The 17,441-nt window shown below is 39.1% G+C and overlaps 1 protein-coding gene across 1 annotated transcript in view; it reads right to left on the bottom strand.

Annotated features, from left to right (window-relative positions):
- The window catches only part of NALCN (sodium leak channel, non-selective), a 252,896-nt gene that overhangs the window by 114,022 nt on the left and 121,433 nt on the right, over positions 1-17,441 (bottom strand). Inside the window, exons 10-11 of the mRNA XM_009288261.1 lie at positions 9,796-9,927; positions 2,627-2,794 (exon numbers count right to left, since the gene is read on the bottom strand). Of these exons, the coding sequence (XP_009286536.1) occupies positions 2,627-2,794; positions 9,796-9,927 (300 nt within the window). The remainder of the gene's footprint in view (positions 1-2,626; positions 2,795-9,795; positions 9,928-17,441) is intronic.

The following is a 17,441-nucleotide window of genomic DNA, read 5'->3' as shown; positions in this document are numbered from 1 at the left end:
CTTCCTTTGGGGAACTTTAACTGACCTTTAAGCAACACACTAATCTTATTGATACTATTTGTTTTTTTTCTCATTTATTTTCATTAGGTGACAAATTGAATCTAGCAAAAGTACACTCTAATGAACATTTATGCATTCTATGTAATTGGATCGCAAATTGTATTAAATTTAAGAGCTGTAGAAGGTGCACTATTTGGATTAAATATAAAAATATGTTAAAAACCAAATCAAAATGAAAAATACAAAAGAGAAACCACAGCTTTGTTACAAAGAATGGCTGCATCTCCTAAAAGGGACGGTATTTATTCAGAAAATGACTCAGCAATATTTTTCCCAAGCACAAATACAATACCATCTCTTCAGTCCAGTATAGGTGAAGTTCTGTTTAAATCTCTCCCTTTTATGGTGGTTCATTACAGATCTCTGCAATAATATGCAAATTCTGTCATTTCTCCACTGATTTTGTGTTCTACGGGTTATAGTCATGGAATGGTGCTTTGCCGTAGTCTTTCGCAGAAGGCTTTGCAAAGTGTTTTGAATGAATGTACAATGAATGCAAGAAAGATAGGTGGGAGGGTGGACTGTAGCCAATGTGGTGAAGAGCAAAGGATGTGTGGCAAAAGGTAGCGATAAAGACCAATGAATAATGTAGACCAAAATACATGCTAAAGAAGACTAGATAAGCCAAATGATATTTCTGCTCGCTATCCTGGAATGTGTCAAATAGGACTTCTATTTTCAGTAATCTGTTTTGTTGGCTGACAGGGAACACATTTAACCTGTCATCATTAATACCTAGAGGCCTGGAAATCTGCCTAACGCCAAGACGTATCCATGTGAAAAAGACTTTTTGACCTTGGTTGATTTGAAAATGTGTTATCTAGCTTGCCCAGAAGCTTAATTGCGGGTGAATACGGTGCATACCTCCCTTACACGCTGACATCAAAGGTAAAGTGTTTTCCAACCTTACTGTCATTTGCCTCTTAGGGGATTTGGATTGCAAAATACAACCCAAATCTTTCAGTGTTGCAGGCGTCTCTGCTTGTAAAATGTATGCCTCTCATCTATTTTGGAAAAAAAAAATCACATCCTGATATATTCTGTCATAAAAGCTAGAACTTTTTTTTAAAAAAACCCCACCACCACCCCACAAAACTAATTAAAACCATTAAAAAGAAAAGACTTATTATTTTATTATCAACATCTGGCTACATTTTAATTATACTTTCAATCCTATGAGTTAGTGATGATGTTACCTATTTAGTCCAACATGTTCATATTTTATACTCAAAATTCCTAGAAAGAAATCATCAGATGTAAGTGGACTCTGCCCTAATAAATACAGACCAACTATTAACTAAGTTGCTAACTGTTATAACTGAGAACTCCCAGCTAGGTTTCCTGTGTGCTTTTGACACAAGAGTGCAATGGCATGCTCCTGATAGATCATCCTTTCTTGCAGATTAGAAGTATCATGCCACATTGAATAACAACTTTTCACATATTTGGACGGCAAAATCAAAGCTATAAACATCTAAAAGTCTTCAAATGGTACCAGGTAAAAGCAAAATAGAATTTGGCATCCTGAAAGCTTTCCTGAGAAGCTTTGTAGAACCATTTAGAAAAAGTACAGGATGGCATTTGCGGAAGTCTGAAAAGGCCATCATATTTCAACCCACACTTGGGGATAGTTCTCCCCCCATATTGTACTCACTTGATTACAGTATGTGTCACTATAGCTAATCACATTTATTGACAGGACTCTGGCTGAAAATTTACTATTTGCCTTTATTGATTATGAATTATTCACCATGCCAATCCATTACTGAATAATGGACAGATATGAATAATTTATTTTTTTTTTTAGAAAATCTCTTTCTTTAGCACTGTAGAATATAGCACATCATAATGAATCTCAGCGCCTTCTCCCACAACTGGAGCAACCCTAAGCACTTCAGGGAGGATGAATGCGGAACTGGTTGGACTGGCTGACAGAGGAAGAATCAGAAGTCTGAATTAATCGTCTGTCTTTGTCTCTCCTTCCTGCTCTTCCCCAAAGTGAAAATGCAGGAAGAGTCTCAATAAACACACTTTCTCTCTAGATAAGGAATGGTTGGAGAGCTATAAAAACAAACACTATGATGATTCTGGAGCAATGACCTCAGAAGACCCACAATAAGTGGAGCAGAGACTCTTAGGCATGTGACTGCCACAGAGATGAAGATTTGGAGAAGCAACAGCAAGTGTACTGAGGCCTCAGGCACAGAAGCCAGGAAAGCAGAGGTGGACACTACAGGAAGGCGATGCTGTAAACAGCTGTATGCAAGGTCAAGGTTGAATGAAGGACAGTGAATAAACTACTCCAGAACCTACTGAACAGTGTAGCTCAGATAAGAAATGGGAGTTACAGAAAAGACTTCTCAGCAAAGTTAGAAAGAATCCTATTTCTGTAAATCCACCCAATAAACATAGTTAAGAACAGGCATATTTATTAAAGATATTCTCAACATGAGTCAATATTGTGAGAATATCAGTAGTCTGAGAATGGAAGTAAATGAGACCAAAATGTTCATGGGTAATTTTTTAATTGGTATATAGGGTAAAATGTAAAAGTAGCTGATCATACCTGAAAATATGTAAACTGAGAGTGATAGAGGTCTGGATAAATATGAAGAGTGGTTCCAATTACAAGCAGCAACTCAAACTTGTGAAGAGATGAGCTGATGTATCCTGTGAAACCCAAACACCAGATCTTCAGGAGAGCTTCTAAATCAAACAGAACTGTAAAAGCAACCTAGACGAATACATAAAACAAGAACAATGTGTTCAAAACACTGAGTTAAATTAACAAGTTTCTATGTCATGATGTCTATCAAGGTTTTGTATGGCAAAAATAAAGATCTGCATAATATTTAACAAAAACACTCATACTCTAAACAGAATAAACAACAAATAATACATTTCCTCATATTGGCTCATATTCTTCCTTAAAATGTACACTTCATGAAATTTTCTGGTTTCAACAGAGACATGTAGATTCCACAATTTGGAAGGCAAGAAATAATAAATCCATCCAGCTGACCTTTCCCTTTGTGTATACAGATGAAAAGGAAAAAAAATGATGAAAATTTTTTTCAAAATGTGAAGCAACATCTATGAGCTGTCTAAGAATTTTAAACAAATAATACATTTCCTCATATTGGCTCATATTCTTCCTTAAAATGTACACTTCATGAAATTTTCTGGTTTCAACAGAGACATGTAGATTCCACAATTTGGAAGGCATGAAATAATAAATCCATCCAGCTGACCTTTCCCTTTGTGTATACAGATGAAAAGGAAAAAAAATGATGAAAATTTTTTTCAAAATGTGAAGCAACATCTATGAGCTGTCTGAATAATTTTAAGAGATTTAAGAACAAAGCAAAACTTAAAGATCTCTTGTTTGAAAATTGCTACTTCAGTTTTCTAAAGCATCCATAGTATGACAGCTGAAAGGTAAAAAAGGGGTGATGGGGCTTAAGCATTAAAACAAATTAACAAAAAGAGGAAATTCAAACTCAGTCCAGAATCGGTAAATTTTCACAATTTAAAAAGAGATGGTGTTAAAGAAGTTGAGCAAAGAGAGTAAGGTGGGAAGTTACAGGGGAAGAAATCTATTTGCAGGCATTGGATGACTGTGGGATTCTTCCAGAGGCCTCTCCTGAAATATTTACACACTAAAATGCATGATGTTCGGCTTGAAAAAAGGGAGACAATTTTGCATAGGTTTGTATCTTCAAAATTTATTTTCTCTTTCTTCTCTCACTACCGAAAATCCTTCTGGCTAGACACACTTCTTCCTCACCTGTCTTCTTAATTTACCACTGTATATACTCTGAGATACTCTCTCCTTCACTTCCCAGCAGCCAGGAAACCCAATGGAAAAGATGTTTTTCCTTGACTCAGCAGTTTTCCTCTCTGACCCTTTACACACTTTGAGGCTTAAAAGAGACACTGAAGTAACATTAGGTGGCATCTATATACAACTAATACTTCCAAAGTGCTGTGCAAACATTAAGAAAATACAGGTCAAACCTTCTTTGAGTGAAAGCATTATTAGTCTTTTAAGATGGAGAGATTAACTGACTGTGGGCCATAAGGTTTACTGGACTTGGGAGGGGATAACAAAGTTAAATAATAAGTTTTTAATCCTGAATCTGACAGTGACAATCTCTGGGATGCTGCCTTAAGTACTTACATTATTTAAAATTTAAACTCTCCAGTCCATCAAAAATGTATTTATCAACATGAAAGAGGGGTTTTGTGTGATAGCTAAATAAGATTTCACATATTTTATGTGTACAGGACTGTCACAAGCAGGAGTGGAGATGGAAATTAAACACTGAAGTTTATGTCCTATGTTTATTCCCCTAGCCCACACAGCTGTTTATGAGCAGTGCTACCAGCTGTATTATATGGCTTCCTCAAACCATGCAATATAGTTATCAGGCTTCAAATGTCCTCTGAACGATTAAATCACGGTGAAATGCTTCAGAGCACTCCAAAAATTTTTTTACATTGGGAAAGAAATACTACTAAGAAATATTGGTGTGATTTCAGGCATACAAGGATCCATGTACACAGTGCACAATATAGTGTAGGGACACTTTCATGCTCATATTCTTGAATGTATCTGGCCAGTTTTTCAGCCCTTGTTCTGGTAGCTCAAAGAGCTCAAGGAGAACAATGAGCCAAGTTTGAAGAAACTACCCCTTTACATGAAAATCTCTACCTGAAACACAAGGAAAATGTTTTACCAAAAATTTTAAAATGAAACCTCAGTTTTAAAGGAAAAACCATCTAATTGAGTCCTGAAATAACAAGGGGGGCAAATAAGGAAAAAGGGAACAGTGGGTAGAAAACAGCTGGAGTTCAGCTTCAGAGCAGGTGGAATAACAATGCCATTTAAATACACACACAGAGATACATACTTCAGAGCACATAGGCTTCCTACTAGGACAAGAACTAACAAATACGATGTTAAGTGTATTTTAATTTATTCTAAAAATGTGTGGGTGGGATCATTTGCATTTTACATGCTTGTCAAACGAATTCAAACCACTAGTACTTAAAAATGTATCAAATGGTTTGCATAACATCTGATTACATTTATACACCTGTCTTCCTGCTGACAGAGCTTGTATTTTTTTCCTTCCTTGTAATTAATTACAGGAGAAGATTCAAAATATCTGACTAGAACTTTTTGTTAGGTGTGAAATGTAATACAATTTTATAGACTTTTTTTTAAACTGAAATCACTCCTTTCATTGCTGTAGAGACAGAGGAAAGGCAAATTCACGTAAGAAGCCAGAGCAGACCCACACAGAAAAAGCAGGTGTAACACATGAGCAGCCATCCTGCACCAGGTTGCCAATTTTGCTCTGGGGAGGCCAGAGAGGAGCTACCAGGAATGGGCTGCTTCTCTGAGGGCTACCTCCCATTCAGTCACCTGGAAGGTTTATGATATTAATGCTGCCTTCAGCAACATTAACTTTTACCAGTAGCCCCTTAACATTTTTTTGCAGAGCTCAGTATCAGCCAACATCCAACAGTGACAGACCCAGTCAGTTTTCTTTGTAACTGTGGCTTACTTGAAAGGTTGTCAAGCTGTCTGGGAAAGACAAGAATTCTTCTGAGTGGGATCAGTGGGATTAAGGGCACAGACCTCCAGCACTTCCCTTGCTACCAGATTTGACACAGCACTCAATCTTTCCTTCAGCCAGGGCAGGGCAAAGGCTACACAAAGGCAGCAGTGCAATGGGACAGACTGCAACAGGAACCTAGGAGGAAGTGTATAGGAGCACCTGGTTTTGAACTCTGGTTTTCAGACCCTTTAAAGCAGTACTTGTAGGAATCTCACACGTCTCCAATAATAGTCTGTAACCTCTTTTAATGGAAGACAATGTGGCAGTTGCATATAAAAACAAACACCCATCACTATTCTGTCTAGGTATTGAGCAGGTAAAGTCAACATCCTCAATAATAATTACCAAAATGAGTTTGAAGCTCTGCTCTTTCCAGGTTCTCAGATACTGCACTGGGGTTTTGAGTCATCCTGCTAAAAGTCTGGTTTTACTTAATTTGCAGGGCTGATGTATACAAGTTGAAATGCTCGTCAGAACCTCTTATTTACTACTGGGTATACAAAATTATGCAACCAATGGGATCTGGGTTTAGAATTAATTTCTATCTTTTATCTTGTTGTCTAATCTTTGCCTCCTTTTCTCTTGAGTCTGTCTTCTCTCTCCAACAAAGAAAATAGTGGTTTTTTTCTTGGTATTGGTTATCTCAGTAACTTCACTTAGATTTGTCTACTGAATACATCACTTAGTGGATGTATTTCTACAGTTCTAGGCCACTACAACATGTGGTCCATAGAATGGATTGAGTGAGCTGTTTTATTAGACCATGTCTGCTCCTAAGGCCAGCAGCTTCCAAGATGTCTTCTGGAAAATGTATCAGAAAGCCAGATATGTTTGCTGTAATCTGTCTGGCTATTTCCCTTAGCAAAGGGAATCCCCTTGCTCAAGTAAGCTCCCTCTGAAAAGAAAGCTTTCTGCAGCCTAGTCTAATGGAAAATAAAGGGCAACAGCAGTGCACCATGCTCCAATCAGTCTCCCTCACCAAGGAAACAAACCAGGCACTGTGGAATAATCCGCATTGTTTGAGTATTCAGCCTCTTCAAGGCTCTTAAAACAATTTCTTTGTGTGCCCTGTGCTGCAAAGAACAAGTTTCACAATAACTGAGTAGGAAATGACACCAGCTTATCAATTTCTCCTCTCTCCCAGGATTTTTTTTACTCTTCTGCTCTTCTGCTGCTGTATTTTATACCTCCTCCTATAAGATGCTAGGGGTTTTTTCTTGTTTGATTTTTATAGTGTCTCTAGTAAAAGCATCACAGGTAAAAAAAAAAAAAGAAAAACAACACATGGGCATCAAAGGAGTATGCCGTACAAATAAACAAAATACCTTTCTCTATTCCAGACTAATTTACCTTATATATTTAGAAATGTAAACATGTAGAATGTAAACAAATGTGTTTTCTGACAACCTCCCCACTAATAAATCAATAATCTAAGCTATGCAGAGACAGAAAAATATATCTTTAAAGAAAACTGGACATTACTTATAGGACAGAATTATAACACGCTAGTCTACATGACATACTCATCTTGAATTATTAAACCCTGGCAAGTATTTCTGTTGGAAAAAAACCCCAAACCCTACACTTAAAATAGATGTTGAAGAGAGTGTTTCTAGCACTGATTAATAAAAGCATAATTATACTATATGTTCAGTGCCAAAATAGAAATAGCATATGCAGCGTTTACCATTTAGAATATACATAGAATTAATGTTATTTTGTTAAGAATCCAGGCTCCACTTGCTGTATCCTGGGCATAAAGCAAAAATGCCTACCATGAAAAGTTCATGATCTCAGGCTTTAATGCTGACTTAATTATTTGTTTCTGGCCTAGGATATTGTACTGGTTTTGACTGGGATAGAGTTAATTTTCTTCATCGTAGTTTGTATGGTGCTGTTTTGGATTTGTGATGAAAACAGCGTTGATAACACAGGGATGTTTTAGTTACTGCTGAGCAGTGCTTGCACAGAGTCAAGGCCTTTTCTGCCTCTCACCCCACCCCACCAGCGAGTCGGCTGGGGGTGCACAAGAAGTTGGGAGGGGACACAGCCATGACAGCTGACCCCAACTGACCAAAGGGATATCCCATACCATATGACGTTGTGCTCAGCCATAAAAAGCTGAGGGACCAAGAAGGAAGGGGGGATGTTTGGAGTGATGGCGTTTGTCTTCCCAAGTAACACTTACACATGACACTGCTTTCCTGGAGATGGCTGACCACCTGCCTGCCGATGGGAAGTAGTGAATGAACTCCTTATGTTGCTTTGCTTGCGCATGCAGCTTTTGCCTTACCTGTTAAACTGCGTTTATCTCAACCTATGAGCTGTCTCACTTTTACCCTACCGATTCTCTCCCCATCCCACTGGGGAAGAGTGAGCAAGTGTCTGGGCGGAGCTGAGCTGCCTGCCAGGGTTAAACCACGACAGAGATTAAAATGAGTTTCCCTGTCCTCACTCCTATCCTCAAATCTCTCGGGGGTGTCATAAGAGAATCCAGCATTTGTTGGTTTTATTCCAATGTCTTATTCCCAGGATCATCCTCTTTCACGTTCATGTTATTTTTCGAATATGCTCAGAACTTGAGATAAAATAAAGATAATACATTTCACAATTACTCTTGTAATTGTTGGCTGGGCCAACATTTACATGTTCATACAAACTACAGCTATCTCCAGCAGCAGGAGACAACAGAGCATGATGCAGCACTGATGCCTCTACAATCTGCACTTCTTCAAGGGTTTGGACTCTGGTGCTACCTTTAACTTTGCTTTCATTTTTGTCCCGGAACTGGTGAAGCCTCAGCTTCATAAGATTTTAAGAGATCAGTTACAAATTCTAAAACTAAGATAAATTAAAAAATGGGTATCAACTCAACCTCCTTTAAAAAACGGAGATTCATAAAGCATCATAATGTTATGGACTAAAGGGTTTAAAGTTGGGCACTTGAGCCTGACTCTCAAATGTATTTAGACATTTAAAACCCCAAGAGTACAAATCATAGGACTTTTGGACTTGTAATTCCTCTGCCATTGGTATTGCCTTATTATTATTGTTGATAATAACAAGGCAATACCAATGGCAGAGGAATCACAAGGAATATACTGTTATCATATGCTCTAGCCTAAGAATGTCCCCTCTGGCTACAAAGAAGGACTGTGTAACTATCGAAGCCAGGGAAACTGCAGCAACCATAAAGCTAGACACGTGCCCAATCCAGGCAACCGTGATCAACAATTTCAGAGAACTGATCTCGGTGAATTTCAGCACCGGAGGCTTTACACTCAGCTAAAGTGACAATTCACAGTGCCCATGGAAATAAGTATTTTTAATAAAGAATGCTACAATACTGATTTCACTCTTGATTCAGGAAAAACAAATATCTATTTGAAGCTATGCCTGTACATTAGTATCAAAGACTTCAAGTCTTTTTTTTTTTTTAAACTGAATTAAATAGTACTAAAAAGACATGTAGGCAAGGTTCTAGGATCTCTAGTGCATGCTCTACAGTAAAATCCTTGACCAGCTAATCACTCAAGCAGGCTCCCTGCCAGAATGTCACTTATAAAGAAATTTTTTGCCTCCACTTCACTGGAGCACAGACTCCTCCTTCACCAAATTCATGACTGAATGAATGTTTTTTTTGCAGTGTGCTCTTGAGGTTACTGAAGCCAGGTTATTTGCAACACTATTTTGGTTATGCTTAAGGACCTTCTTTCAGCTAAGTATATGTTGAATAAAGATGATTTAGGAAGAAGTACTATATTCTTTAAAGACAGTGTTTTGTCATTTTTTTAAAGTTAAATTCTTCTGGATGTTACACTCCTGCTAGAGAAAGATAGCAACTCAGCAACCATGCACTGCCTGCAGATGTTATACTTAAGCCTCAGCTCATTACCACTGACATTTTGTTTGAGGAAATTACCTTTCAAAAGGTTGTAAGATAGGGCTGTCAGCCGTTGTCAGACAGAGGAACTTGAACAAGTTAGCAAAGAATTCTTGGAACGCTTAAGGGAATAAAAAAAATACGTACTAAAATGTGCTTGACATTCACATTTTCTGCTTTAGCTTATCTTGAAAAATATCCAGATAGTCATTTCAGCATACTCACCTCAGCTAGGTAAAATTCATCATATTGTCTCTTAAAATTTTCTCCTTTGTAGTAGTTACTAGCAGCAACAATCACGTCTACAGCCACCATGCTTAGTATGAACATATGAAACACAGATGACCTCATCATTTTCTGCAAAAGAAAATTTTATCATCAAAATGAGTCAAACCACATGCATTATAAAATTTTATTACACTGTCAAAACATAATCAGCTATAATAATGTTTTTATAAAGCTTCTTTACATGATTGTAATTTATTACTCTTTTAAAATATATTCTAATATGTTGCTTCAACTGGTTTATATGTGAAAGTTTTGGGGTTTTTTTTACTTTTCAGGTTTTTATTTGCCAATTGACTACTTACTGAAGGTTTATCATTTAATATGATATCCATTGCTGTAGTATGTTTTTAAAGCATAAACTGTACTTCTAACTACTCAGTTGCCCTTGGTTAATACTCCTTCATTATGATTTATTCATGCAGATCTTAATGACTTATTGTTCAGGAACAAGTAACATCAATTCTATCTTGTGCATTGCTTTTGCTCAAGAAAGACAAGTAATATGGGATTAATCTGATGTCAAACTATTGCCTAAAAGTATAAAACATATCTACATACAGTAGATATGCACATCTGGGCCAATGAACTGTGAAGTACTTCACAGATAATTCACGTATCTGTGCACTTAATGCTTTGTATCACTGCTGCTGGAATCAAGAGAAAAGAGAAATGGAGGCACGCAGCACTGGCCAAGAGTTTACATCCATGGGTTGCCAAGACAGTAGTGATAAAAGGTACGCCAGAAGTTCAAAGAACTAACTTCTAGACCCCCACCAGAAAGGGCGTGGACTTATGATTTACCCTGAGAACTTAATCACTACCCTCACTGGGCCATCCACAGCTGTTCCAGTAGAAGCTAGAGTCAAACAGGCAGAATGTAGTGTTATTTTACATTAAACCATCTTTGAATGAATGGTCACTAATGTCTATATTTTTCACAACCTTTCACAAGTAATACAGTTTATGTCTTTAATGCTTATTTGCAAACACAACATAAGTAAGTTATGCACCATTATAGTTCCTTGTGTTTGTGTGTAAATTTAAGTTGTGTTCACATTGGAAAAGGCCATTTTTATTTGCTCCTGAGTTTATATATAAAAGTGCCTGACAAAATTTCAGGAAAAATAAAACTCAAAATATAGAAGAACTCTGCCTCTTCTCAACTTCTTCCTAAAGACTCTGTGTGCCTGTACTGGTTTATATTCACAGAATCACATAATTATTTAGGTTGGAAGGGACCTCTTGAGATTATCTAGTCTACCCCTGCCTGCTCAAGCAGAGTCAGCTAGAGCAGGTATTCCAGGACTGTGTCCGGTCAGGGTTTGAATATCTCAACAGATGAAGACTCCACAACCTGCCTGTGCAACCTATTCAACTGTTTGACCACCTTCACAGTGAAAAGAGTGTTTTCTTGTGTTCAAATGTTCAAAATTAGACAATGTCCCAGTGGGAGGCAGAAGAAAAATAAGACCACAGAATCTCTGAGATTAGAAGGGGCCTCTTGAGATCATCTAGTCCAACCTCTCTGGTCAAAGCAGTGACATCTAGAGAAGGTTGCTCAGGACCTCATCCAGTCAGGTTTTGAATATCTCCGAGGATAAAAACTCTACAACCTGCCTGGGCAACCTCATCCTGTGTTTTTGCAGTGAAAAAGTTTTTTCTCATGTTTAAAAGGAATTTCTTGGTGTTTCAGTTTGTGCCTGTTGCCTCTTATCCTACCACTGGACACTATTGAGAAGAGCCTGGCTCTATGTTCTTTATTTCCTCCCATCAGGTATTTGTCCATACTGATAAGATCTCCTCCTGAGCTTTATTTTCTCCAGGCTAAACAATTGTAGCTCTCTCAGTCTTTCCTCATATGAAAGATGCTCTAGCCCCTTTATCATCTTTGTGGTCCTCTGCTAGACTCAGTCCAGTATGTCCACATCTTTCTTGTACTGAGGAGCCCAAAACTGCATACAACACTCCAGATGGCCTCACCAGGCCTGAGTAGAGGGGGATCACCTCCCCCAGTCTGCTGGCAATGCTCTTCCTAATTCTGCCCAGAGAGTTGGCCTTCTTTGCCTCAAGAGCACATGGTTGGCCCACGTTCAACTTGCTGTCCACCAGGACCCCCAAGGTCTTTTCTGCTAAACTGCAGCTGGTTGGTGCCAAGCCTGTACTGGTGCATGCAGTTACTCCTTCTTCGGTGTAGGACTTTGCTTTTCCCTTTGTTGAACATCATGAGGTTCCTGCATGGTCAGTTCCCTAGCCTATCAAGGTCCCTTTGAACAGCAGCACAACCACCTGGTGTATCAGCCATTCCTCCCAGTTTTCTATCATTTGCAAACTTGTTGAAGGTGCACTCTGTGCCATCATCCAGATCATTAAAGAGGGTGTTGATGAATCACAAATGGCCTCGCCATCACATTGGCCAGCTCCCTTAGCAATCATGGGTGCATCCCATGAGATTCCATAGACACCTGTATGTTCAATTTGTTTAAATGTTTCTTAACCCGATTCTCTTCCACCAAGAGTAAGTCATCATGGCTCTAGATTTTCTCATGAGTCTCAGGGGCTTGAGATTCCTGAAGGTCAATCTTACTTATCAAGACGAAGGTGAAAAAGGCATTGAGTACCTCAACCATTTCCATGTCACCAGGTCCCATGACCCACTCAGCAGCAGGCCCATATTTTTCCTAGTCTTTCTTTCACTGCTCTTTTATCTGTAGAAGCCCTTCTTGTTGCCGTCCACGCCCCTTGGCAGATTCAACTCCATGTGGGCTTTGGGTTTCCTAACCCTATCCCTCCACTCTCAGACAGAATCTTTGTATTCCTCCTGGGCCACCTGGCCCTGATTCCACCTCTTGTATGCTTCCTTTTTGAGTTTTGTCCAGAGCTACTTGTTCATCCATGTGAGCCTCCTGCCACATTTGCTTGATTTCCTGCACTTTGAGGGGGACCATTTTTGAGCTTGGAGGAGGAGATCCTTGAAAATCAACCAGTTCTTCTGGACCTTCTTATGTCTAGGACTGTACCTCATGGGATTCTTCCAAGCAGATACCTGAACATGAAAAAGTCTGCTCTCCTGAACACCAGCATTGCGGTCCTGTCTTTTGGCTTTGTTCCCTTCTTGCAGGATCCTGAACTCCACAATCTCATGGTCATTGCAACGAAGACTGCCCCTGAACCTCACAACCTGACCAGTTCCTCCTTGCTTGTAAGTATGAGGTCTAGCCAGAATACCTGCCCTCATCAGCTCACTCGTGTTAGGAAGTCACCATCACTGCAGTCCAGAAATCTGGATTGTTTCCTGCTGTGTTGCCCTTCTAACAGATATGAGAGTGGTTAAATTGCCCCAGGAGAACCGGGGTCTGTGAATGTGAAGATGTTACAGAAGAATGCAAAAATTAAGTAACACACATTTTTACATTTGTAAAGATACATTAACGTGTTAGAAGATTCATATATACAGTTGTTAAATACTGTCTCAAGTTGTAAAATACTGTCTCAGTCTTTAGTGAGCTGACGTTGTTACGTTGATAAAGAATTGCCCACATTTACATTTTATGTTTAACCCTGCCTGGAGCTCAGGGTCCTGACCAAGCTACTATTCATACTACTGGGTTTTTTTGTGATCAAATTAGAACACAATACGGTATGTATGGGAGGCTGCAAGGACTAGCACTTGTTCAGGCTTTCAGCAAAGACTTGTACTTGCCTACAGGAGAATTCACCCCCTGTTGAATTCCATTGGTGTTTTAAGGTAGTTTGCTTAAATTGAAGCTGAGTGGAGACTAAGCACATATTTACAAGTATTCAGCTAACAGGACTGCCTTTTGTCTCTTAACATCTGGTCTTCTTGTGCGAATCACTGATAGCATTGCAGACAGAAGACGGCTCAACCCTCCTCATGCAACCCTCCTTTTGACTCTAGTGGCATAAAATGGCTGTATATTCCAATCGAAAGGGAGGTTTAGGAGATAAAGCCTGACAGTCAGAAATTTACAGAACAGGCCTGGGCTAATAACAATGTCTAAAGTGCAGTGAAGTCACCAAAATAAGAGTGGCTAAACGAGGTCTTGCTTTTATTTTTAATCCACAAGGCAAGCTATAAGAATACAGTAATTAAAGACAGTGCTACTGGCATCAATCATGCATTTTTGTCAGTGGTGTGATTCAAAACAGGTAGCATCGTATCTGTTACATTTCTATTTCACAGAAGTTCTAAACAGATAGTCTCTCTGCATATTTTACACTGTATTTTTAATAATGTCAAAATTTCCTTCATAGTAATGAAGTATTCTGCCTCAATTGTGAAAGGACTTGCTAAAAGAAACTAGTAAGTGAGGCTGTAAAATGCACTTTTCTCTCCCTTCACAAAAAACAACAGGGAAGCAAAATAGTAATACAGGAAGAATAAAAATGCATAAACCGCCTTGGTATACATGTACATACATGCATACTTTCTCATACAGTCTGTACCATTGGACACTCATAAAAAGATTTTCCAGTGGTATATTTAATGCTGGAAAATAAATTACAATAGCATAAATAATATCTTAATCGCAGTATGATTCAGTAAAATTCAATAAAGCTTCTTGTCAATTACTAAAGGTCGCCTTCCCACCTCAACTGAACTGAAAGGAGATGATTTAGCTAATAGAGAGTATGATGTTGGCATAACACAATTCAACACCAAGATAGTAAGGAAGGAGGTTCAGACAGGATATGAGCTAGGCATAGGCTACGTAAAGGCAGGAACAGCTGGCTGAGGCAGCAAATTAGGAGATGGCTGTGGCAGGCAATGTGAAAAGCAGCTAGTCGCTGGCAGAAAGACAGAGAGACCATGGGGCCAGCAGGGTGGAGGTATCTGAGCAAATACACATGCACAGCAAAAACACTATGCTGAGGAGACCCAAAAAAGAAATTCATTACTTTTAAATCCCAGGACTGGCCTGCTCACGGGGGCCCGACTGGCATCTGTGTTTCTTCATTTTTTCTACAGCGTGCCAGAATCTAGCTGCTCACTTGTCATGAATGCTATGCATGATAAGCAGCTTTCCTGTTGGCCTCTCAGAGACAGACTGCAATATCCTTAGGAGATCAATCACAGTGCTCTAGCCCACACACCTACTGTGCCCAACTTTCCCCCTACTTTAGTCTGTGTTAGTTTGTTCTTTCTGCATCACAGAGTTTTAATCTGGATTTATACCCCTGAAATGGTTCAACCGCACCTCTGCTGCAATGTTTGACCATGAGAGATCACTGTCTCTTTACATGTTCCTGTATTTGGAATGAGGTCTAAGAGAAAGCTGAATTTAGCCCACAGCACTTGCCCAAGCCTTAAAAATCACTTTGGATCACCGGATCAGCAGCATGTCATTTGGATTACAGCCCTTTTCAGAGCACACAGCCATGAAAAATTCTCTGTGCAAACTTGAAAGAAGAGACATAATGTCAGTTTTTGTTCTTGTTTAATTTACTGACCTTTTTCAGCCCTTGGATGTGTGTTTCTTAAACTGTGCAGGAATAAGATGAAAGAAATGTTCTGATGCTGCTGTCAGCCAGTTGCATGATGGGAAAATTCTGTCTAATATTAAATTGGACTTAAGATTAGCTGTGTTGAAGCAGTCTCAAGTGAAATGCCCTGTTGCTGTCATCAATCAACTACAACAGTGAAGAATTTCTTACGTTTACTATGAATCACTTCTAATGCTGGCATCTGGCTTCATGCAGGATGATGATTCTCAGTGTCCAGGACACTGTGAAGAATGTGGATGGCACAGTGCATTAAAGATGCAATGGCCATAAAAACCAATACATGACAAACTGTTAATGATCCAAATTCTTTCAGTGTTTGAAAATGCACAAAGGGGTTGAGGATTTGCTTTGTGCCTAGATGGGAATTTCATGAAAGCAGAAAAGACTTCTAAAATACTACTCATTTATTTAACATTAGGAATGTGCTTGTTACAGCTGAGGAACTCTAAATGAAGAATTACACGTAATATCCTGGATTCACCCAGAAGCTCAAATAAGCAATGACACTGGAAGGAGGAGTCTACCTGGGTCACTACTGGGTCTTACGGAGCATTACCATGCATGGCCTAAAGCAGTCTTCTGTCACTCCAGGAGTATCAGAATGGGGAACATTGCTCTAATACTCCTTCCACCTTCCTGCATGACAGAGGGAGGATGAGTGACAACTGGCCTTTGACAGCTCACTGCCATGGAGAAAATCCACAGCAGCTGCCACCTTACACAGCCAGAGCCACACAGACCCCGGCTCAAGAAAGCAGTCACTAAGCAAACTAGAACAACTGAAGATGGAACTACATTTCCCTAATGCTAAAACCCTTTTTGGGGCTTGATCTGTACATCAGGTCATTCCTTGTACCACCATCCTTTACATGGGATTTTTGTTTCAAGTCTATAATAGATCTTGCTTATTAAGCAAGCAGGTAAGTGTTGCAAACTTCTAGGGTCTGATTGACTCAATAATAAAAGAACACACGGGCCACGTTACCCTGATATTACTTACTCAAAACTGGACAGGCTGTAATGTTCAATATTACCATGTGAAACCTTGAAAAGGTGTCTTCAAAGGGCTCAATGGTCTTAGTTCAGACCTACAAAAATTCAGACTGCATTTGACAATACTTAACACTCTTGGTGATGGTCTAAGAAAAAAAAAAATGAGGACAAATTGGCTTGAAGAATAAAAAATTACTGACAAAGCCCTCAAGCTTATTAGTACTGAGCAAGACACGGTGAGGATTTGATATGCAGAAAAGCTCTGCTTATTTTGGCCGTTTAGTGTGTGAAAAGCTTAGAGTGCATAATTGTCAAACTGGCAGGGTAGCTCTCAAAAGTACCACACCAATTAATGAACAGTGTAAACATCATTTAACTAAAAGACTTTGATAATCACTATATGGGTAAGCAGCTTTTTTCCCCATTTTGATACTCTTGAATTGTGTATTCATCAACACACAAGTGTAGGAAAAATACAGTTGTACCTGCATCTATATTTTAGATAAACTTTAACGCTTCATAAAACAACAGCATCTCCTCCTCCATATTTTAATAGGATGGCTCAGGCAAGCTGCTTACTCCCTTTTCATCTTCATCAGCTTTTGCTATTTGCCCAAGGAAGATAGGTCCTGCTAAAAGATTCAAGCCAAGCTTCCAGCTACGGCTGTTGAAAGACCTTATACAGGCTACACAATTATTGTAGTTAATTTTGTACCTATTGCTATAATGATGTTGTAGGTTATTTGTACTCATGTCTATACATGTCTACTGGAAGACCATCCTCTCTGGTAGCTAGAATACATTTTGATTTGTGTCCTGGTTTCGGCAGGGATAGAGTTAATTTCCTTCCTAGTAGCTGGTACAGTGCTGTGTTTTGGATTTAGGATGAGAACAATGTTGATAACACACCGATGTTTTAGTTGTTGCTAAGCAGTGCTTACACTAGCCAAGGACTTTTCAGCTTCCCGTGCTCTACCCACTGAGAAGGCTGGAGGTGCACAAGAAGCTGGGAGGGGGCACAGCCAGGACAGCTGACCCAAACTGGCCCAAGGGACATTCCATACTGT

The sequence above is a fragment of the Aptenodytes forsteri genome, unplaced genomic scaffold (assembly GCF_000699145.1).
Source record: "Aptenodytes forsteri isolate BGI_AS27 unplaced genomic scaffold, ASM69914v1 Scaffold123, whole genome shotgun sequence".
Lineage (NCBI taxonomy): Eukaryota > Metazoa > Chordata > Aves > Sphenisciformes > Spheniscidae > Aptenodytes > Aptenodytes forsteri.
This window is presented reverse-complemented; position numbering and strand designations above follow the sequence as displayed.